The 24465-nt window shown below is 37.6% G+C and overlaps 1 protein-coding gene across 8 annotated transcripts in view; it reads left to right on the forward strand.

Moving 5' to 3' along the window:
* RGS12 (regulator of G protein signaling 12) overlaps nucleotides 1–24465 on the forward strand; it is an 85882-nt gene that overhangs the window by 27387 nt on the left and 34030 nt on the right. For 6 of the 8 annotated variants that reach the window (XR_006167592.1, XM_042811571.1, XM_042811574.1 and 3 more), the window contains 2 exons: nucleotides 14305–14326; nucleotides 21508–21677. Coding sequence is in view for 7 of the 8 variants with exons in the window: in XM_042811571.1 (XP_042667505.1) it covers nucleotides 14305–14326; nucleotides 21508–21677 (192 nt within the window). In the remaining variant the exon portion in view is untranslated. Of the gene's footprint in view, nucleotides 1–3799; nucleotides 3918–8354; nucleotides 8720–14304; nucleotides 14327–21507; nucleotides 21678–24465 lie in introns of those variants that run through there. The other 2 variants (XM_042811576.1, XM_042811575.1) reach the window with 2 other exon arrangements.

Below are 24465 nucleotides of genomic sequence, written 5' to 3' on the forward strand. Positions count from 1 at the left end.
TAGCACTTCTTATAAGGTATGTTAGTTACACTCATTTCTACTCCCCAAAGGAGGACAAAATAATATTAGCAGTACACGTTTTTTTTCCCCTCACATAGTGTGCACTGGCATTTATGTTAAACCTTTCAGGACATTTTATACTATATAGTAATTTTGAAGCATTTGCTGTAAGTTTTTCTTACGTGTATAAAATGTACCGTGGAAAGTTCTTATGTTCTTCATACTTTATACATTTGTGAAGTATCTAACTGAGGTGGCTTTGTCAACAGATGAGCACAAGCTGTGTGTGTCTTCTTGGTTCTTGTGAATTGAAGGTGCTTATTTCTAAATACGTTCCAGAATGTGAAACTGTGATTTTGCAGACACTTGAGAACATTGAGACTTGTTTTCTGTTGATAAAGTGATCATACTTGGGTAATTCTACGTTTTTCTCTTTTCTACAGTTTTGAGTTAATTTCTTTATTTCAAATCTTGGAGAAATTTGTCTTGAATTGCACATAAGAAAACAAGTAGTCAGAGAGTGTGATGAGAGCTGAATCTCATCTGTGTTTGCACTGTGATGTGCATGCAGCAGTGCTCATCCTGCTGCCTGACAAGAAATGAACAGAGTTGTCTGGGATGGATTCCATAGAGAATGTGGATAGAGAGCTGGCACTGCATGCAGAAATTTCTCCTGCAGGAATAAATTGTCTGACCCTACCACTCAAGCAGTGCCTGAGCTTTATTACCTCTGGGCTTGGCTCCCCAGCCCGTTTCTGTAACAGAATCATAGGCAGTATGTGCTTTCAGGGACTAGACTAGAGCTTGTATTCTGCTTCCATCCTCTGATGGCAGGTCTTGCCAGTAGCCAGTACCACCATTCTTAAGATTTTTTATGGAGTGGATGCTGATGAATTCATAAGCTGTCAATATCTCTAATGGATTCACTGTGAGGTTCAGCATGGATAAACAATTTAAGGTAACTGCCTTAGCTCAACCACATAAGGTATCAGAGCTTATTTTGGCTCCGTCCGCTTGCTTCCAGTTTGTCTGAGTAGCAACATAACAATCAGCAGTAGGTGGGCAGGCTCTTGGGGGTGTCTTTTGCCATCACCTCTGGTACCTGGCCTTCTTTTCAGTGGTTTAGTGGGGGAAATATTGGTGGTAATTGCACGGTTGAACTGGATGATCTTGGAGGTCTTTTCCAGCTTTGGTGATGGTATGATTCTGTGAGTGTGTTTACTCTCCTGGCTCTAATTTATGAGGTATTTTACCCCCTTGACATTAAGGCAGAAAAATAGGTTTCAGCACTGAGATCTGTTAGTGAAATCCAGAATGCTTTGTTGCTTAAGGATAACCTTTGCTTCAGTTTCTAATGTTACATTTGTTGATTCAAGAGCATCTTTTAAGTCTCCTCCCAAGAAGGTCAACAGTGAGGCAAAGTTACTCAAATTAATAAGGACAAGAACAGTCTCTGAAGATGTGAGCAGACTGCGTTTGTAAGACTGCATGACTGAACAACAAAATGGCAGATGAAAATGTATGTAGATACATGCAAAGCAATGCAAATAAGGTAAAATCGCCCTAGCTTCATATATCAAATGGCATCTATGTCTCTGAGCTGCTTCAGAAGCGTGGTCTTTGCATTATAAGGGACAGTTGTATAGAAATATCGGCTCTGTACAGAGTCAATAAACCAGAAGATCCAGTGTTGTGAATTACTGGGGAAGTATCAGAGGAAAATGAACCACATTTTCCATACACATGAGCCATACGCTCTATGGTGTAAATACTGTGATACGGTCACACTTTTTTGCCAATTTAAAAATTGTGTTCTGGTTTCTTTATTTCAAAATGTTATAGTGTATTAGAAGTGGAAATGTTTCAGGAAGGTGTAATGAGTACAGAATTGTGGGTGGCATACAAGAAACAAATGGGATTGACTGCTTGCAGCCTTCTTCAGCACCATTAATTGTGGGTAGCTGAAGCCAGGAGCAAAACAAACCAAGGAACTGTTCATGCAGCAGGCAAGGAGGTTTGTGGAACATCTTGCCACTGAGTGCTGTGGATGCAAGAAATATGCATGTCTTTGGGGGAAAATGGACAAATATTTGGAAAAGAGACCTACTGGGTGTTATAAAGGAGACAAGCCACACCGGGTTCAGGAAATCTGAACTAAAAGTACCTGAAGTCTGGGAGAATGTAGTCAAGAAATATCTCTCGGTCTGTGCTACTTGTCACTGTGCATCCATCTGTGGCTGCTCTTGGAAATTGAATATTGCATTTGGTAAACACATGCTTGAAACTGATGGGGCCATTTCTAGATTGCCATCTTCAGGAATGGACATTGCTTCTTTAAGTCTGGGATTGTGGATTGTTCTTGAGGTACAGAAAGCTGTGTCACCTTTCAGGTGGTGCAGCCCTGTTGTTTGTGAAGGGGAGGACTCACTGATGGAGCATTTGCCAGTGCAGCATAACTGCAGTGGGCTCTGGGAGCACACACTGCTGTATTACAACTCTTTGCAGCATCTGCTTTCTGAGGGAGAGAGCTCTAACAGCTTTCCTGCTGCAGAATGGATTGCTCATGTAATTTCTGGAGGGAATAAGGAGCCAGGTGACTGCTTTGATTCGTGTTACTGCCCTTCCTCTGCTGCACTTTGTCACCTTCTGTGTCACCGTCACGTCACATGCTAATGGGGATGAGGAAGGATTTTTGTCTCTGAGGTTTGGTTAGTGTTATTGAAGGAGTTAAAGTCTTATGGAATGAACTGAATTGGCATTTCCAGAATATAGCCACTGAATAGATACAGTGCAAATGAGAGTACTGTACCCTTCTGTGAATTGATTCTGATTGCATTTACTGCTTGAACTGCTGGGATTTTGGCTAATTTCCACTGTCCTCGTGGATTCATCAGTCCAGTGAAGTTTAAAGAAAAGGAATCACCTGTGGAGCTCCTTCCAGATGAGCTGCTGAGCTTTACTTAATATTAGTGTATCAAAACATTTAATCTGTTCTTTTGAAACTCAAAAAAAAAAAAAAAAAGAAAAATCCTAGTTTCTACTTCTGTTTAGATCAGGGTACTCTAAAAGCATAGTATTAAGCATGATTTGTTGGCCAGAAAGTGTGTGCAGTTCTTTCTGAAGGCACACAGTTATTGCTGGCTTGTCTGGAGAGTAGGTGTGGTATTGAAGAGGATGAGAACTGTGTTTTGTTCAGAAGGAGAGCAGTGTAAGTGGCAGTGCCCTGCTTACTCAGAGCAACATGGAGCATTTGGGTAGGGTGAGATAGATTGCGAAACGTGCATGCATGTGATTGTAATCATACAGAGACATGCACTTACATGCTGGAAACTGGAAGAAAATTGCTGCACGTCTTACAAGTTTAACTGTTCTTCTTTAAGAGAAAAAATAATTTTAGATGATATTTTGAGTGTTTTTAATAGGGATTGATTCATTCAGTTCATTTGGAAAATTTACTCATCAAAGGGGAATGTATTAAAATTGAAGATAATTTGGAGACGAAAATTAGGTTTACTCAATGCTTAAACAAGTTTGGGCAGATGTTAGGGACCGAATCCTCTAGGCCTTTTCCGAACACATTTTACATTAGCAATCTCCTCAGCAGCACACTGTTGCCTTTTGAGAAGCTTTCTTGTTCCATAGGACCTGCCTAAACAACATGCTAAAAGCTGCCTGTGCTTCTGGTTGAGAAGATACAGAACTCATGCTGAGGGCGGAGAATGTGCTGGGGAGGAGGAGAATGGGAGAGGTGTTGATAGGGCAACACACAGAGAAGCCTCATTTTATGACTGGACTCTGGAAGAAGTAAATATGTGTTCAGAAAGAGCTAAATAATAAAGTTGAAGGGACTGTTTCTTAACGATGAACTATTAAACTATTTATACATGGAGAAAACTTTTACTGATAGTCAAGTGTCTGTAAGTATAAAGTTTTGTTTATCTAAAGAGAACAGAAAACAGGAATATGGTTTATGAGTAGCCTTCTGAGCTAAGAAATCTTGCAGTGAAATATGATAAATTATGCTTCTAAGGAGTCAATGAGTTTTTAAAGAGACAAAGTTTGTAAGTATAAATATTTAAGTTAACTTCCTATATAGCCTCTATTATAAAATTAAGAATATACCATTTTTATAGCCATGTTTTAAGTGACATTATATTGTTTTTACCGTGTGGAGTGAATATACTGTGTATTCAGATATTTCTTTGATTAAGTTTTTAATAAATCTGTTGTTTAATTTTCACTATGCTTGTACATGTGTTTCCAGAAAGTCAGAATGTTGTGTGAGAGCTTTGTTACCTTCTCATCGTTATGGTGGGTTTTGAAGGTGTGCAGCTAAACTGATTTCTTTCCATCTGGATTTTTATCCAATAAAACAGAATCCAGATGGTGTGAGTTATTAAACTAAATGAAAAGTATATATCGAATAGAGATTTTTTGAGTTGTAGACCCTCCAGCTCAGTTTTTATCTTTTTATTGCTTAGAAGCCATATTCTGTGAGTTACAGTCCTAGATGGAATATCAAAGATGTGTATGAACTGTTTAATTAAAAATAAGTTGTTTCCCCATTTGGTTTTGCGTTGTTTTCCCCAAATGTATTGACTCTTCAAGGCTCTGTCTGTAGTAGTAGGAAATTGAGAAGCAACTTAATGTGTCTTAGTGATCTGTCATTTAATCATATCCTCCTTATTATGTGATTTAACTTTAATTTACTATTAGGCTGCAAATTCAGCCTAATCTACAGGATGCCCAAGTTATGCATGCTGTTGCTGCGTGTTTGCATTAGTGGAGGAAGCACAGATGTCTTAAGCTGCTGTTGAAGGAAAGGAAAGAAATGGTGATGTTTGTTTCAAAAAGGACTGTGAAAAAGTGTGTTTTATTATCTGTTTACAGTCAGTCTGCAGAATTGTATTTCAGAGTGTAAAATACAACTTGCAGAACCAACTCCTTATTTTTACGGGAGATTTTGGGATGGCAGATCTTCCCTAGCAGCTTGAGGTGTGTACATTGGGCTCGGAATGGCATTGGACAGCAGGGGGCACTCGGAACAGCCGTTTGCATCCAGTCTGTGCTGAATTTGTTGCATTATTGGAAGCCTTGCTTCTATTTTGGTTATTTATAAACGAATGCATTCCAAATAGTTTGAAAATGTTTTTTCTTAATATAATCCTGGAATACGAAAGACTTTCATCGTTAAAACTGATAGAAGGAAACCACATTCCTGTAAACAAGAGAATCTTCCTGCTTTTAATTATTAGCACTTACACGGTCTGTTTACTGCTGAGTAGCTGACAAATCCTCTGCAAAAATAAATCCGGACAACTTATAGAAATTTTGGAGAATTAGAAAAACATCTGTTCTACAGGACAGTTTGCTTAGTTTGTAGATAGGTTGCAATTCTCCTGCTTTCAGAAACTCACTTCGGTGAGCTAAGTTGTGCTGTTAACAATCCTTTTGCTGGGCTTTTCATGCAGGTAGTTGCTATTTTATTTAACGTGGGACAAAAAAAAAAAAAAAAAAAAAAAAAAAGTGTGTGTGTCTGTGTTCTTTCTTTTAGTAGTAATGGATATATTAAATCCTATTCATCTTTTGACAAGTTAAAACCTTTTCTTCTCTGAAAACAAGAGCACAAAAGAAAATAAGAGCAGAAAGTAGAGGAAGGGTGGAAGAGAAGAACAGATCAGCCATATCTGGGGCTGCTACCCCTTCCCACAGTTTAGCTTCTAAACAGATGGATGTGGGTTTATGAATGTCACCTTTGGTAAATCTGAATAGGTTTTTTAAGGCTCTTGTGCCATCATTTAACACTTTCCATTAATAGCTTTGCAAATTAGAATTCCTTCTGCTTTGGACCTTTGAACTCAGAGTTGTCTGCCTGGTTTTCAATCTGGCAGCTACAAAAATAATCTGTGAAAATACAGAGGGAAATGAATATTTTTTTTCCAGGGCTTTCAGATTCACATAGCATTTCATTGCCATTATCATTAACTGATGTCATCTAATTGGCAGAGTTTATCTTCAGCGCTAGTAGAGTCGCTGCATGGAAAAATGTGGACATGCGGCGTGCAGTTCAGGGCATAAAATCAACAACTGTAGAGGTCTGTAAATGGAGGGATTATTGGCTTTGTAACACCAAGTGCAGGAGCGTAGGATGTGCAGAGCATTGCCCACACACGGTGCTCCCAGCCCTGTGCCACCATGGGGTTCTGGTGCAGTGCTGACCCTGATGCTGCATTTAATTCCTCACGTGTGATCCTCCTTCTCCCCCCAATCATTCCAATGTTTTTGTGGGTAAAAACCACACCTGGCAAAACCGTGTTGGGACATTTGGGTTTTGTAGGAGATTCCTGTAGGACTAAACACTGTCAATTAAAATCCTGTTCTGTGATGCCCCAAGGGGATGTTTGCAGGACAGCTCTCCAGGCCTTTCTGAGCCCTCTGTGCTTTTTACATATCTCATGTGAGGATTACTGCGCAGGTGCTCGCTGCCTATGTGTAATGTCAGTACGATCTGGCTGTTGAAGGTACTGACAATGAAAATACACTCTCGAGCCTACTTGCTCTAGTGTCAAGCAACATGCAGCATTTAAACAGCTCAATTTGGCCTGTTTTCATTATAAAATTATAATTTTTAACACTTATTTAAGCAGTAAAACTGTTCTACTCTGAAAATCTTCTAAGGAATTTGCTTTGTAAGTCCAAAAATAATATTGTATTTTATAGAATGTATTCCTTCCTATCAACCTCCCCATTTGTTTCTGTTGCATTTTGTCATGGTGTTAAACACTTGTGGAAGACAGCATTTTGAGATGCAGCAGTGTGCCTATTGAGACTCATAATCACTCATAAAATGAACTTTGTCAGTGGCACCAAATTATTGTCTCAAGAATCCTGTTAAATCACGATTCCTCCATTTTCGTCAATAATTAGCTTGAATTTCTTCCCTGCTCACTCTGAATAAAGTCTGTAAGGTTGAGTTGCACTGTTAGCTAAGAGTGCCCATGCTGAATTGTTGAAACATCTTTTTGCCTCTCTTTGTATCAGTTCAGTGTAAAATTTCCCATCTTCGTATTTAATTTATACTAAGGCTGCTCCAGAAGTAATGCCTCCTACTTTATGATATTGGCTCATGACGTCGGAGGTGGGTGTTGAAGGGATGGTAGTAGAGGTTGAACTTTCCCACCAAAATTCACAGCGATGTGTTGTTGCTGTGTGACGGATGGCAGCAGAGGGGCACTCTGACAAAATGGCGTCTGACGTGGAAGTGCATGTGAGAGAAAGGTGTGGAGCTGAATTCTTCCATGTAGAAAAAATGACACCTGTTGATACTCACAGGCACTTGCTGAGCATTTATGGAGACCAGACAGTGGATGTGAGGTGGTGGGTGATGCACTTCAGCAGTGACTGCAGTTGTCAGCTCCACTGGAACAGACTTTTATGAGTGCAGCATGCAGGCTCTTTATCATCACCAGTGAAAATTCCTAGCTAATGGTGGTGACTGTGTTGAGAAAAAATGTTTTTTGTAGCTGAGAATTTGCTGTATCCAATTGTGTTATTGTGCTCTTTATAGCTTCTGCCATTTTCAGGGAAATAAATAGGCGGCAGTACTTTCGGAGCGAGCTACAGATTAGGGGAACTGGGACTGAATGGATGTGGGGGATCCCACGTGCTGTGTTGAAAAGGGAGCAGGTCGCTCTTTCTTAAAGTATTGCTTGTAAGTCCATCATGTCAGGACATCCCCAAAGCATAAAAACAGTAAAAATGCTCACTAGCTATTTTCAATTTGTAATTCTGGTTTTTGTTTTTAGCAAAACTTCTATTCTGGTTGCTTCAAAAGCAACAAACAGTGCACCAGGTACTACCGCTATTTACTTCAGAACAGCAACAAACTTCATGACATTCTGCTCTTTCCATATACAGTCTCTTGAAACCACTACTACCACAGGCAAGTGAGGAGCACTTCCCTCCTGCATGACAAGCAGCTGATTTTGCTCTCTGTTCCTAGGGCGCTGTGCACAGAGCTGCCTTGACATCAGGAGGGCACAGGCTGGGGTAGCAAAGAGGGAAGGGAGAGTATCAGTTGGTTTCTGCAAGGAGGATTCTGTCTTTAGGGACAAGGGGCTGCACCTAGCTTTAGCTGAGTCTGCCAAGTTTCCTTGTGCTGTGGATTTTTACCTGCGATTTACAGTGTTAACTGCTGAAAAATTGAGCAGAAGAGACTGTTCAAGGTCTTACTTTAATCTGGCTTGCATGATGTAAACCTCTGAAAATAGGGGTTTACGATGTAAATGTTTCTATAACTAATGTTATGGCGATTAACCATTGTTTTGCTGGAAACTGCTTTGGAAATCTGTTTTACTGAGCACAGGACCATCGCACGTTCAACTTATAGGAAGCGCTTTAAAATACAATTGTCTTGATTTATATAAAACGATCTAGCGTTTCTCAGGAGAGATAATTGAGATCTAATCTGAATCCCTGACGAACCACAGCTTCCTGCATTGGCCTGTTGCTATGGGTAACATAAAGGGAGTAAAATAGAACTTCATACGAAATGCCTTTAAACTTTACTGGCATGTACAGGCATGGAATAGGGCTGGATTTTTTAGCTTAATCTTTGCAAAGCCGATTTGCTAAGGAAATGCTTTTTCCATATTAAGTGAAGATGAATTTAGGAAGAGTACTGTTAGGAAAAATAACTGCTGTTTCTTACGAAGAGCGGGTAAGTGATATGAATTATATTTAGCTAAGGCATGGCATTGTTGCAGTGAGAAATTAGAAGAAGCTATTGTTATTGGCAAGAAAACCGAGAAGAATGTTATCAGCTCGAGCATGCTTTTTGTTTTGCCTTACAGCTTTGTTACTTTAAAGTACTGGAGTTAAAATTCCTTCCTAAATGCAGACATTTGATTTTATTGTCATAGAAGAGTAAAGGGAAACCTTATTGTACCAGCTAACAGTCGCATTTGGAGGTGTATTTATGAACTGTGCCCAGGACGTTTAAAGATAAAAGATCAATAAGTTGATAATCTGTGCCAATTCTTTTCAATTCTGTGCAGTGTATTTTGTGCGTGCTTTCTGTGCCAGTATGTCAATATTATATGTGTAGGTAAAACTGTATATATGTTTATATCTTTATCAAAATAATTTTAAGGATGGCTTGGCATTTAAGCCACTGTGTTTATATGTAATAAGATTAGCTTTGTTTGGGGTAGAAAAGTTGAACATTTTTTTCCTAAAGGAATTCCAAATGTCACATCATGTACTGTTCAGATGTCATTTCTGTAGATCCAAATGTGCAATAGTATTTTTTTTTCCTTGAGAATTCTTACATCTGTGATACTTTTGTATTAGCTATTATAAATGCCCTTCTTTCATGAAAGACAGTGGAAGAGACAAATTATGTAAGAGTTCTCCTTCAAAAGACATTGTAAAGGGGCTTCATTTTCATAAAATTCTATATCATTATATTAATTGCAGTAACATTTTCAACTGAGGATAAAAATGATATCACACAATGTTTAGGTAAGATATATATGTGAGATATTTATTGGATGGAAAATGTATGAGTAATCTGTAAGTAATATGGCTTTGTTTTTGATTTCAAACATTAGGACAATATTAACTACGTTTTGAGGCATGATTCCCCTCCCAGAGATCATCAGAGGTCATGGCATTTGCACAATGTTAATGCTATAGTGCATTTTAAAGGATAAAAATAAGCATATGCAGTGCAAGTCCTGGAGTAGTTCGCCTTGAGATCTAGGAACCAGCTCGTAATTCCTTACTTGGCAGAAAGAGAAGTTGCCTTGGGTGATTTAATGAGGGGTTTGAACAAACCTGGATGCAAGCAGGCAGCTGGCTGAGTGATAGGCTCTCCAGAACTAAGTGACAAAGTGTTTGAAAGTTGGCTGCTCTTACGGAGTCTGTAAACCTTCAGTGCTTCATCTCCTAAAGAGCACAGTGAGTTTCTCAAACTTATTTTGTGTTTTGAACTCATATGAGAAAATAGGTTTAGAAGGTTGATGGAGATAGATAAGTTATTCCAAGCTGAAAAGCTAAATTAGAGGGGGCTTCGGAAAAGATTGTGAGTGTAGTACTGTAATCAGTAACTCTCACAGATTCCAAATGCAGCAGACAGGGAACTCTTTGAATGCTGCAAGATGCCACTGCCTGTATTGAAAATAGGAGTGCTGTAGGAAGTGCAGAGAGAGGTCACTTCTAATCCTCTTTTCTTTGAATATTTCTGGATACTCAGGAAAGAAATAGATATTTCTGTTCAGTCTGATTTTGTCATCGCTGTAGTAGAATAGAGCAGTATTTTTTTGCTCTGCTTGTAGATTTCATCTCTGTGAGTCTCAGGAATAGTTTGAAATACATGAGGAAGACACTCACTCACATTCTATTAAAGGAGATGATTTCATATTGCTCCATTTTATTGTTAAGGCCTGGCATTTCCTAGGATGTGTCACCCCTCCCAGTACCCTCATCGTTCCCTTTGTTCTCCTGGAGCACTTGAGCATGACTATCGACTTGAGTGACAAATCTTGAGAAGGTGAAAAAGGGCATCTGGCAATGAGTTACCTGCAGAATATTTGCACACAGGTTTATTTTTCTAAGTAGTGTCTGAGATATGGAAGGAATATGTTTTGCTTTTCTGCACCATGGTTTTATGGCAGACTTTGACGGTAATTAGTTAATTACCTGATCCATGCAAAAGGGGGTGTTCCTTGGATCCCTGTGGATTTCCTGGATGAGAGTTTGTGCCAAGGGACAGATGCCATCAAACTGGCATTATGCACCCATCTGGCAGGCTGCGGACCACGAAAGCTACAGATTGCATCAGCCTTTAAAATTGCTTTATCCTTTATGGCCTCTCCGCATTTCTTCCCTGTTGTGGGCGCGAGATAGCATGTAGTTTTCTCCCTGCTAATTATTGTAAGCTTATCCTCCTTCAGATGTATTGCAAGCAGATCCTGAACCTGACATTAAAAACCTGATTTTTCCACCTACCAAATAGAGGTGATACAAAGAGAAATTTTACATGCTTTTTTCTTAATCAGAAGTTTATACTATCTAGCATGTGCTGAAACATTTGCCACCTTCAGAGACATAAAGCATCTTCTGTGGTTTATGATATCTGCTCGGGAAGCTGTTGCTCAGCTTGTTGCCCTGGCACAGAGCTCCTCACCTGGATCACAGGGATCAAGACCTTGCCCTGAAGTCTAGGGGAGAGTTCACATCCTCCTCCTTTGGTGTCTGTACACCTGAGCAGCTCATCCAGCTGGAGGAGCAAGCACAACTTCTGGCAGGAGAGATACTGAGAGATATTATATTTCTTCTAAACTTAGTTTAAAAAATTTGGTATTTATACTCCTGGCACGTACCATCGGGATATACCATGGGCTTTTTCCCTCAACCAGTCTGACACTTTGAAGAACTAATTTCAGTTCTTATCTGGTTGTGAGAGATTTGAGGGTTGATTACAATTCAGATTTTATCTCTGAGTGATAGTTCATATGTACACTGACAAATTGTATGCAGGTATGTCCTGTCATTTGGAATGAAAGACTTTTTAACCTTCCTAACGTCCCTTTTACACATCTTGTCTTTCCTCATCTTTCAGAAATGGTCATGTACGTGAACCATATAGTTTTGTAGCTTTTTAGAAGCTGTGTTTTCTAACAGGCAGTTCTTAATAGGTGAGTGTTAGGTTTCATCCGAAAATTAGCTTTCATATCAATAGTAGGTGAAATTTTGCCCTGAAGAGCCTGCTGAGCACGAGCACTGAAGAATGAAAACCAACCCCCATCACATACTGAATTTTTAAAATGAGATCATCATAGTATTTAAAAAAAAAATCTGGTCTTGCAACTTACACTTGTGGACAAATCTAGACAAGTTCCAGCTGAATAGTTTAGAAGAGAAACTGCTTTGTCTAAATGTGAACAGTATGCAGTTTCTGACAGTTTTAAATTAAGATTTCTAAGTATCCAAAGTAAGTATGAAGCTTTCAACCTATTTTTGTTAAATTAGCTGAATTAATTTCATAAACACAGGTGAATATAAAGAAACGTTCTTATAATAATTCTTGTTCTGTGATGTAAAAATGTAAAGTGATAATGATTAAGAATTGCTGAATAATGCTAGAGGCATATTTCTTAAGAAAACTGCTATGCTTTTGGTATATATCGAGGCTAGAGGGAATACAAACTGTCTTATTAGCACAGAAAAAGGTACTTGATGTTTAGGGAAGAAATTCTGTTTATTCCTATAGGAGCAATTTTTTGGAGTATTAATAAATCCCTACTGAGAGAGATTTTAAGATATTGATTCATGGCACTTAAAATAAACATTTCAAAACACTAAAGCCAATCTGTGGTGTGCAGAAGGCTCAGGGCCTTAAATTAGGCCAAATGGATCGAGGTAAAATTCATTCATCTCCGTAGTTGTCCATAGAACTTAATTAAGTGATACCATTCCAGTAATTTTTGAGTTTCTGTGCTAAATCACTCATTTTTTCCCAAAAGCAGTGTAAATATTCTCTTTACTATAATGAGAACCCTATAAATGTTACTCTTTACCTTTCACAAACATGGGGAAGAATCATACTTGATGTTTTTATCTACATTCACGGAAGCTGCCAAAGTAAATAACCATTTTAAAACATATGTATTTTGAAAGGTTTTTTCCCTGTCTTTTCTGCAAAGTGATACTGCTCCTTACCTTAAGTCATCCTTTTCTTCATTGCTCAAGAAAAAAAATTGGAATTTTTTGTTCATCAGCTGTTCTGTACAGTATGTGGATAGAGGCAGTCATATTTATAATAGAATCCAGTAATGTAAGTTAAATTTTCTACATAAATTAAGTTACAGCTTCTGAATGTATAACATGTTTGCAAGGCTGTACCCAAAGCATGAGTGCTTTTTAGATATCTGGATATACCTTTATAACGTTATTATGCTTCACAGATTCAGAAGCATTTCTGTGTAATTTATCAAGAACTGTCTTTTTAAAATGCATTTGTGTTCATCTGAACTGACGCTCTAGCAGTGATGCCAGTTACAGATCAGTTTGCGCATTGAAAATTCCAGAACACGTGTATTAAAAACTAAATCAGACCCTCTGCTGGTTATGGGAATGATTGGAGCTACAGCAGTGCTCTTTAGATGCTGTCAGCAGCAGTATGAAATTCCATCGCAAAATACAGAATAAAAGATAAAGAGCAGAGAAGAAACGATTATTCTAAAGATTACTGAGGGTTTCTGTGTATTCTGAGGGGGGGAGGGAATGTTTGTTCTGGGATCGGTAAAGTCAGACGGATTTTGGATAGATGGCCTTTGTCCTGAGCTGTGTTTATATGCCTGCTTTTTTCTTCTGCATGTTTTCTGTCTTGGAAATGTTGCAGATACATAGGGCATTCTTTCCTAGCTCTTTAAGCAGCAGTACAAAATAGGAGAGTTGGTTTGTAATCATTTAGGAAGTTATTTAAAGGCTCAAGTACACTCTAAATAACCAAGGAAAGATTCTCTAATTTAAAGTAATAGGTTGTAATAACCACTGAAAATCAATACAAACTTCAGTGTCCTTCAGCTGTCCTTCCTGTCTGTTACTTGGCTGGGTATTGAAGTGAAGCTCTGGACTATGTGTTTGGGAATCCTTCACCTATCTGTTTTTTCAAATGTTTGCTGCATTGATATAATTTGTGATCAAAGCTGGAAAGTTTAGGGTAGACAAACACTTAAACTTTAACATTTCACTAGAAGTCTAACTGTCCTTGAAAATTTTGTGTAAATTGCTATTAGAGGTGATGAGGAATTCTACCTCAGTCTGAACTTACTGGAACCATTCTTACATCCTTTTGGCTCTCTGCAAGTCATCAGAAGGGGAAGTTTTCAATCTTTCGATTGCCGAAATATCTGAAATTTTAATTTCATCCCACGTATCTCCATGTATCACAGTCAAGTTTTCATTTGATGTCTTTGCGGGTCACTTGAAAGGTATCTGTTTTCTCCTATATACTGACTGATGGACTTGATTCATTGAAAAAAGATGTTGAAATTTACGTTATGAAGTAAATATTTGTGGAATCAAGTTCCAGGCCAGTGGTTTAAAGGCCTGGGTGATTTTCATGATGAGGAGGAAATGTCTGTGAGAAGGTAACAGCTGGTATCTTTAGGATTCCATCCTCTCACATTGTCTACTGTTAATAGAATGATAACTCTTCACACAATACGTGAAACTCAGAGATTTATAATACATATCATGAAACTTAAGTAACGCTTATTTTTCTCTTTCTTATTACAGTCAGCAACTGTCTCTGATGGAGGTAAGCTGAAGCTTGTTTTTACTTTTATAATGAAAATGAAACGAGTTTTCCATATTGAGCAACAAAACATGTGGTAAATAAGGCAATAAATTACAAGATGTGATTCCAAAGTAGTGCAGAGCTCTGTGACTGCTTTGGGAACTGTGCCAGTGAAAATGTTGCAAGGTTATGGTTGCATACTTTCACTGATTTATTTGAATAGTTTTTCTTTGTGGCACATATCTGTATATATGCACACTTTTATTATAATTAGGACTCTTAATTCATAGTGATAAAGGGACAGAGTGAGCATTCTTTCATGTAATTGGACGCTAGATAAAATCTTTATATTTTATTGTCCCTTACATAGCCTGTTGGAGAGATGCTCTAGCTGCTAAATTGTAAGCTGTGCTGGTGCATGCATTAAGGCTGAAATTTCTTTGCAGTATGATGTACTATGAGAAAAGGGTAAGTAATATTGTGTTTCTAAGATCAGAGCATAAAGTTCTAGAGAACTTCTAAGTAAACTCCTCTTTGCGTCACCTTAGCTTGTTTGTTTTGATTTTAAAATGACTTCAGTGCTTTAAAGGAATGGCCACTCTTTGTTAAACAGTAGATGATCTTTCTAAATCTTTGAAGTTAATTGAAACAGTCTAAGTGTGCTTCTTCATGGAATCAAGATGCATAGTTTAGAGTGCACAAGAGGTGTTTTTTGCTTGGCAGGAGTTGATTCAATTGACTGTGCAAGGAAACTCGCATACAGTTGATTATGTTTGGAATTCTTTGATATCGCTAAAAGGACAATTTTCATAAATATAAAAGTGACGAACTGTTGCTGTTATCATTTCTGTAGAAATGAAGAGATTTTGTGAATGGTAGGGATATTTTTTTATATTAAATGCAAATGTAATTTTAAAAGAAGCAGTAATATTCACAAAATTCCATTGTGTCTTACTTTCTGATTTCTTGCAAAACTAAAATTCCAGTTAAGAAATATTACTGTTTTTCTCTTTTTGGTAGAGCCATTTTTCAATGGCTGGCTGACTTTGTCAGGTATTTTCTTCCTCTCCTGTTGACAAAGTCTGCTGATGTACTGTCCAGATGAGAACATAGACTCAGTAATGTGTTTGTCTTATCTGCAAAGTGGCAACAGAATGAAACAGATAGTAGTAACTCTCTATTCTGCTATTTGTGAAACATAACCTTTGATTCTGTGGGACAAATGTTTTTTTGTCCCCAGATGTTACCTCTTGTTATCAAGGATTACAAAGCAAGTCATTTTTGTTTCTGCATGTATTTGGATGAAATTCTGGGTGCTAAGAGACAAAAAAGTTGATCTTTTTTTAGCCTACCCAAGCTTGGAGGTTGCTGTAATAGTACTCATCTAATAGTTGTTTCAACCCTTTTATGTTTTCAGGTGAAAACTTGTTCTAAAGATTTTCAGTTCTTTCAGTGTGGCTGGTTGTATTTCATTCTGATTCCATAGGTACCTGTGTTTTCCCAGTTAATTCTGTCCAATTTTGTGAAGCAATGGAATTGAATGGCCCTGTAGACTGCAGAGAAGAAAGAACAGATAGTAATTTATACACACTTTTCTGCTAAGTTGTGTTGCTTTCTATTTTTTCAGCTGGGTCTGAAGTTTTAATTTGGACTCGCTCTTCATTCTCAAATGATATTCAAGAAGGGGGGACAACAGTTTATGTAGAAAGCAGTATTAGAACTATGCTAAATAATACTGAGTAAATGCTTAAATACCAAGAAAACAGTTTAGAAAAATAAGAACCAAAGTGAATGTATCCAGAAAAAACTGAAATGAAATAAAATCCAAATCCATTTTGTTGAGTAAAATGCTCTGATTCATGTCTGAATTACATTTTCAAACCTTCAGTTTTGTTGAGAATGTCACTGAAAAGTTCTCTCATCTTCTCCAATGGTACAAATTCATTAATAGGTGCACAGATTTACACATTTTGGAGCACATGTAGATTAGAGGATTTTTTACTTGTGTAACCTTGCATAGCATGAGAGTAGCAGCACATGCTTCCCTTCCTAGACTAACAGTGTTTGTACATCCATATAGCATAAATACTGTTGTCAAGCTTTAGGCTGGGAAGGGAAAGTTATGTTTAAAAAATACTAATCATTATTTATATACACCCTTTTAGTATAATAGGAGGCACGACACCTCTCTTTATGTTTTCTTTCCAAAGGCAATTAAGCCTCATGGATTTTATTACATTAGAGACAGGCACTGGAAACCATCTACCTCTTGGAAAATTTATTTTATATGGTAACTCAGCTCATACAAAGCTGGGATGTTGTCGTTAGCCAAAGCTGAGCACTGGGCTGTGAAAATACGTAATATTTAAAAGGTCCAGTTCCTTGAATTTGTGGTGCTTCTGCTGACAAGCCACAGCTCTTAATTGTGAGTTGCTTAATGAATTACAGACAATTCAGCACCCTTATCACCACTGTAGATCAATTACAGCGTCTATGCTTTAGGAAGAGCAGAAACTATTTTATATTATCACATGTAATTAGCACATTTCTCCTACTTCCCTACTTGGAAACTGTCCATTGCTGCTGCTGTATGGAAGGAGCGTAGTGACACAGGATGAAGGCTGCGGCTGATGTTTTGAGAGTTGTGTCATCTCAGAGATGGTTGTTAGTCTGCAGCTAACTTCTGGTTTTCACTATTGATACCTATACAGCACTTTACAAAGGCAAACCTTAAGGTCAAAGGACTTATAATAAAAGTACCTCATCATTCATCTTCTCTCCCAGACAGACAGGTGGTATCTTAATAGCTCTATTAGGAATCTCTAAGTCAGTTCTTCTACCTGCTGTTACCTACAGAGATCAGTTCCATGATGCTGAAGTCTATTATTTCCACATACCTAAGCATATCAGATACTACAGGCACGTCTTTTTACTAAGATACCACTTGCTCTATTATCAGCTGATTTTTGTTTTCAGTATTCATCAACTAGAAAGAATTTTAGCATGGAAGAGTTTCTGAAGCATTTTTTGAAAGTTTCCTGATGAGTAGAATAATAAATAATGCAAAACTGTATTTTAAACCTTCTTATTGTGCTACCTCCTTAACTAAAGGAGGTAGCACAAAAAAAATCTGCCATAAAATCCAAAATAAAACAAACCACTACAGCTTATGATGTAAACAGAACTATTATTTCCTCCAATAGGTATATGACTTATTTTTCAGTCACAATGGCAATGCACGCTGTAGCTGTGTTCCACAGTAGCGTAAATAATTCAAGTTCCTTTAGCAGCAGTGGCAAAAGGTCCTTTCTTTCAATTATTTATGCAGCATTTTATAGTGCTTAGTGTTAAGTATACTATTGGTTTCCTCTGCTTGAAGCCATGAGGATGAAGAATCAGTTTGTTTCGAATGGTGTAAAAAGCTACCAGGAATTGTTGGGGAGAATGTGTTAGCTTCACTTATCCCAAAGCTGCAGAGGAACAATGTGCTGGGCACTAAGAGCAACTTGCACCCAATGGGTTCCGGGACATTACAGTTGAACTTGGTATGGATTCAGAAAGATGGCTTGCACTGAATGCCTTGAAGTATTTGATTAAGTGGCACCACTGTGGTTCCTATCAGCTTTATCCAGGTAATGTACTTAGTGGTTAACTGGAATACTTTCATTGCGTGAATGTATGTGTTCAGATCATTACAAGGAGTACGTGGAGCTGCTTACAATACAAGCTATATATTAAAAAAAAATGTTTGCAGGTTAGAATATACATGGATCTTATGAACAAATGCTTACAAAAACATCTTCAGCTGCTTTCTTTCTTAGTGCTTATATTACTTAGATCAAAACTTTCAGAGCCATCTTGTCCTGAATACTTTGAAGATCTTCTTGATGAAGTATGTGCATTTTCTTACATAATGCTTTTTCTTTTTTTGTTGTAAATTAAATAAAACCACATGTGTAAACACAAAAGGTGTTAGAGATAGTCTTTGTGTGGATTTTAGAAAGCAGCCTCTCAATTCTATTCTGTGTTTGATGAAGATAATAAATGAAACTGAGTTTGCACAGAAAGTGGTTATTCCTTGCTTGATTCAGACATTCTTAGATAGGACAGAAAGAAAGTTAGGCTCCCTGGGCTCAGGATTATGAAATAAGTAGCCTTCTTTTAAATATGGTAGGCAGGTGTTTGGGAAGTTTTCTCAACTCTGTGCTGCCTTCCATACTCCTGAGTAAAGTTTTTCACAGCACCCTCCTCTGGCATCGTGATATTCCCAATAGCTAGTCCTCCCTTTTAAAATACCTTACAAGGAGGAGCAGGCTGCTTTGCACAGCTGTGTGGTTAGAGTGCTTGAGTTTGAGGAATTGGGGCTTTTGGATCACTAAGGGAAATAAAGGGCTCAGTTAGAAAGTGTCACTATTCCTCTATTCTGAGGTGGGCTGTGTGTAGTTAGGTATGAAGGAGCTGTGAGTCAGGAAACCTGATGCTGAAGGCTTACATAGGAAACATTCCTCTGCAAGGGGAGAGAAACTGGAGTACAGTTTTATACACTCCTGGATAGATTACATACCAGTGTTATAGTTGGTGATGTTTTCCCCAACTGCCTTTTTTTTTTTTTCCTTCTGATTCTAAGTTATACACCAGTATGCTTGCACTGTGCTGTGATGGTTTGTATTCCAGCCACTGATATATGTAGTTAAGGATAACCAGCCCTTTTTCTGAGAAATTTTCTTGTTCTGTATAGTTTTGGTGCTAACAGGTACTCCAGCAGAAATCTGTATATATGTATGTTTAGAGCAAGCTGACTGCGTTTTCTTTTTAAGGTGTCAGGGTTAATAGTACCTCCTGGAAAACTCGAGTTAGCTAGATCAAGTCCAACAGAACAGAAACAGCTTGCTGAGAATGAGAAAGCCCTTAACACTGCTTTAACACTTTAGAGGGCCTGTGCTAGTAGCTCACAAAGCTGTTGAAAATACCATCTTTTTTTGATTTGTTTGTTTGCATGGAATCTCCATAGTCGGCAGCATGTCAGAGGAATGAGAAGCCAGTGGAGTTTATAGCAAGTACAACTCCAACCCAGTGGAGTGAGCAGCTGCTAGCAATTAGAGGTAGTTAGCAGTCAGGGACGGGTGTAAACACCCAGACAGTAATTGCAATTTGGTCGTCTTCCCTGCCGTAGGGTTTTGGAACAGCTGCCCTTGAAGGAGGGAGAAGCTGACCTTCTGGTGACTGCCAGGCCTACCATTTTGCAGTCCCTCCTAGTCCTGAGGCCCCATGGCTTGCCATTGAGCACTTCTTGTGGCTACACCCTAATTTCCCTATGTCAGACGTGTAGGTTTAAGCGCTTTGGTATGTGGGACGAGTTTGCCTTTCTGAGTTCACCTGAGAGTGCCTAGGAAATGTTCCTCATTCATCACTAGAGATCTCTGGGCATTGAACCCTCTCGCAGGGGGGCGGTATCTGGGCTTAGTAACATTTGAAACTGTTCCAGCAGTGGGTGTCTATTTATATCCCGGACTGTGAAATAAAACACATCCACCTGCAGAGTTAAAGCAAAATACCCCAGGTAATAAATTTAGTTGTAATTCTCTTCAGATTCACATTAGCTTCTTTCACAATAGTTTCACTGTGGTGACAGGTATTCTCTAATGAGGCCAACAGTTGACTCAATTATGCTCTCTGATGTGTCTTTTGGGAAAAAGTGAATAAATATTTGTTATAAGGAAACATAGCATTATTTGGTGGATCTTATATTATTATTGTTGTTTTTAAACATTTTCCTTGTTGAATATATCAATTTATCCATTTCATTCCCCCTAATCTAATTCATTTTGTTATATTTTTCTTAAACAAAAACTTTCCTTGCAGAAAATTATAGTAGTTAGATTTTACATCTTAATACATATTTGTTAGCTACAGAATACATTTAAAAATGAAGATTCAGGACTTATTCTGTGTTTATAACTGTCTTTATGAATGACCGTGTTTCTTAACATAGGGTTTGGAAATGTGAAGTCATTTTGAATATACAGCAGAAAAGGAGCTCTTGAGAGATCTTATAAAATAGTAATTTGAGTGAAATCGCTCCTTTTATTTTATCTGAATGTCTAACTGTGGAAAATAAACTACAGTAAAAACGTCTCTGTAAGGAATAGGTCATTTCTCACCACTTGTGAATTCAGTTCCCTTGAATTTATAGTGAGCTTTAGATTTGTTTTCCATTTGGTATAGAATTATTGAGGACATTATCTATTTTATTTCGGGATATTATTTTCCTGTATCTATTACTACTTATTTTTCAACTTTTTTTTTTTTTTTATTCCTTCATCACATCAAGATTAGTTTGTTTGATGTGTCTCTAACGCAATGTTCTGCTCAGAGCAGGGTCCATTTTATATCAGACAGGATTGTTCAACACTTTGTTCAGTTGTGTTTCCAGAATTAATCAAAACTCAGCCCACATCTATGAAGTTAGTAATTCTGAGTACTTCTGTTCTGATTTTACACTCGTGTAAACTGAAAGATGGAAGCAGCAGTGGTTTGTAAAAGGACCTGCAATATGACAAAATGACAAGCTTGTGAATAAAATCGTGTTGTATCCAGTTTTCTCTCTTACTTCGAAGAGCTGTCTCTTTCACTTTTCCACTGTGTGAGCAAGTGGCCACTTGTCTAACAGTTTTTTTGTGTGTATTCTGTTTACTGGGTCAAAGATTGTTTTGGTTTAATACATAAAGTTATCACAAGTCTATGTAGATCTATGTAGGATCAGAAGTCTATGTAGGTCTATGTAGAGGTTTGATGTCTCCTCTGGTATTAATTTCCTCAACTTAATTGTTGAGGAATTGTTCCTTAATTTTTCAGCCTTTAACAGAAATGTCTTAATTTCATGAAACACGGAGTCCTTGGCCACCGATTGAGAAGTGTTGGAAGGGTTGCTATGTCCTGTTATCAGATAGGCTTTTGTCCACTTTCTGGTAAATGATGGGTTTTTAGATGTCTGCCTTCCTTGGATAATATTAGGAAGAATGACCATCCACGAACTCAGGAACGTTAGCTCCTTAGGAGCACGGAAATAGGGAGAAATATTTTGAAGACTGCCTAGCTATGAGCTTGCGAAGGAGGCATATTGAATCAAGAAAACCGTGCTGTAGAGGAGTGTAGAAGTGAATATTAATCTGACAAATTTGTTTTTGTTTGTTTTGTAACAGAGCTGAATAGCGCTGATTTAAAAGACTGCATCAGTGAAAATAGCCTCAGCAGCAATGCGAGTCTTCCCAGCGTACAGAGCTGTCGACGACTTCGAGAAAGGAGAGTTGCAAGCTGGGCAGTTTCATTTGAGCGACTTCTTCAGGATCCTGTTGGTGTTAAGTATTTTTCGGTAAGCTTTGAAAGGTAGTATGAGGCTTTTCAAACGTCCTGATGTCAGTAATTTTTCCGTGTTCTTTTTACTTTCATGATGCTGTCCTTGCATAGGACATGCAATAGGAGACTTACATAGTTATCATCTGAACATATTTAAAATTCAGACTGATTTGTCATTGAAAATAGGTGTATTTCCTTGCATTTCTGAGTAGCAAAGCTTCAGGTAAAAGTTGAGGATATATTCTGCATTGTATATGATTTTTTAGTAAGATTTCCTATTGTGTATAACATTGATATTTGTTTATTCTTATGTCTGTAGCTTTTTTATAAGAAAAAGGCAAGTTTTATTAGTTACAAAAGAATTAATGACGTTTTCACATTTGCCTGAAATATTGAAAGCCTTGCTGAAGTGTTGAAAGCCATGTAGAAGGTTTTTTTTTTTTTTGGTGATACAGAGGCTTGGCTTCCTGCTAAAATTCTTTAGAAAAATTTAGGAAGTAATTAGGTAGCTCAAGAGCAGTGGTTAAAGTTGCAGCTTGCAGGAGAGTACTGTTGAGTATTTGCAAAGCATCAGCATCTACACAGGGCATTTACAACACTGTGAATTGTATCATCTTTATTTTAACTCTTTGAGGTAGTCAAGCTCTATAAGGTTTTGCATCATTGCAGTGGAGATCTGTTGTTAATTCTGGATATGTTATAGAAGGAATTCTTGTGCTGTCCAAACCAGTTTTAACAAAAAGAATGTAAAGAAACTTATCATATAAGAGATTTATATTATTGGAATCTGCAATAGCTCCTTTGGACTGGACACAGAAATGGTGAAGGAATCTTAAATGGTGAAGGAACCTGGAAAACAAATTAACAGCAAACACCCATTTGAGGAAACACAGAAAATAAAAACAAAATGATACATTCTAGATATTAAAATCCCTATCTTTCCATTTTTCTCAGCAAAGTAGCCAAAGTGTTACCATTTCTGCTTAGATACTGAGATTCTCTTTATTTGGAAAGAAAAATTCAGTTCTGCCTGAACAGCGGTGTAGTTGTAGTGAAAACTCAGTCATTGTTTCTCATTGCTTTATCAGTAGATTTACTTATATAAACATAAGAAATTGTTGAAGTCTTTTTCAGTGTTGTGAATGTTGAAAACTTCAGATAAAAGTTTGAATGTAGCTGGCATTTTCAGATTTTCAGATTAAAAGGTTAAAATTGCATTTCATTTCATCAAAAGGCAATCTCAAACATAAAAAAAATACAAAAAATAAGTTTTTTTTTTTTAACTTTACAAAAGTGTATGTGTCAAAGAAATACTCAATTTAAAGAACAATAAGGGAATTCTGACATTTACTGTGCACACCATGATTTTGTTGAGCCTCAGGAGAGATCCAGGGCCATGACTTAGGTTTATTTACCGGCACCCTGCATACTGTGAAGTGATATTGTGCAACCTGGATATTGTGAACCTGGATGTCATGAAGTCTGACGTGAAGGCGAGTCATGGTGGCTGAAGGAAATTAACGTTCCTTCAAGAGGAAGTTCACAAGTTCAGAAAAACCACGGGACAAGAGGGAATCACCTGTATCTAGCCAAAAGATAAAAATATCTGTGCTCAAGAACCTCAAAGTCATTTAATTTATGATTGCATAGTAAGAATCTTGGTCCATTTAGATGCCTTTCCTGAGGACAGTTTTGTCACAGAGCAGGAATTACCTGCTAAGGAGAGATTTTGCATGTTTTGCAAATACTCACATTTTGCATAATAGTCTGTTGATGAGAGCAGTCCTCGAGGAAGTGAAAGAATTGATTGCGGTTCCCTCCTCAAGTGGTTCAAACCAAAGTCTCCAGCTTCCCAGCCATTTGACAGCTACATACTCTTCCAAGTGTGGCACCATTCAGTCTTCCTAATTGTTTTGTAGCCAGCTGTGCCAATGTTATGTAGCCAAAAAGAAAGCAAGCAGGAGATTCACTGCAAGATCTGTAGTGAAGGCAGTGAATGGGGAAGTAGGCAGCTGGGTTGTAGTTCCTGCTCACTCATTTGTTTCTCGTCCAATCTGTAATTACATGTAAAATGTAGCAAAGTCTCCTGACTACTCTCTCTGGAATTTTTTTTTCTTTGTCTCAGATCAGCTATTACAGGACCTTCTGGTTTAAACTGATAAGCTGCTAGTGGATTTAGATTCCTTGTATTATGGTCTGCCTCAGTTGTTTTCCCACAGTTGGACGCCCTGAATCTTAAAAAGACTAACTTAAAAATTTTATTTGAGCACTGATGCTTAAATCTTTAATGCATAAACAAACTGGGTGATTTTCAGACAACCAAGTTAATTTTTTAAGCTTTTTTACCCTTTTTTTTCCTACCAAGTAAAATACTCTCAAGAAACATATGCTGACACAGAATTGAGCTATACAGGTTTGAATCAGGGACAGCTCGTGTTTGTACATTTTTTGAATTGAATGGGATCCCAGTCCTTATTTGGACCTTTGGATGCTATAACATAAATATACTGATTAAGGTTTGTTGTAGTGGGAGACTTTTTTTTCTTTCTTTCTAAGACTGTCTTTTCTAAGGAGAACCCATCTGGCCACATAAATGATGAAAGATTTATATAGCAACCATGTGATACACAAAGTTGTTGTAATGAATACAGAATTGATTATGTACACAGTTTGATAATTATCTGTCCTATTATACTGTCAGAACCGCAGTTAAAGGCATGGGATTTACAATGTATTTTAAAGCAGTTGTTTTAAAATATTAAAATGGTTCTCAAAAGTTTATTCACTAGTGTAGATGGTACTTA

The sequence above is a fragment of the Centrocercus urophasianus genome, unplaced genomic scaffold (genome assembly GCF_019232065.1).
Source record: "Centrocercus urophasianus isolate 14NV4802_14NV808 unplaced genomic scaffold, USGS_Curo_1.0 seq_13, whole genome shotgun sequence".
NCBI lineage: Eukaryota > Metazoa > Chordata > Aves > Galliformes > Phasianidae > Centrocercus > Centrocercus urophasianus.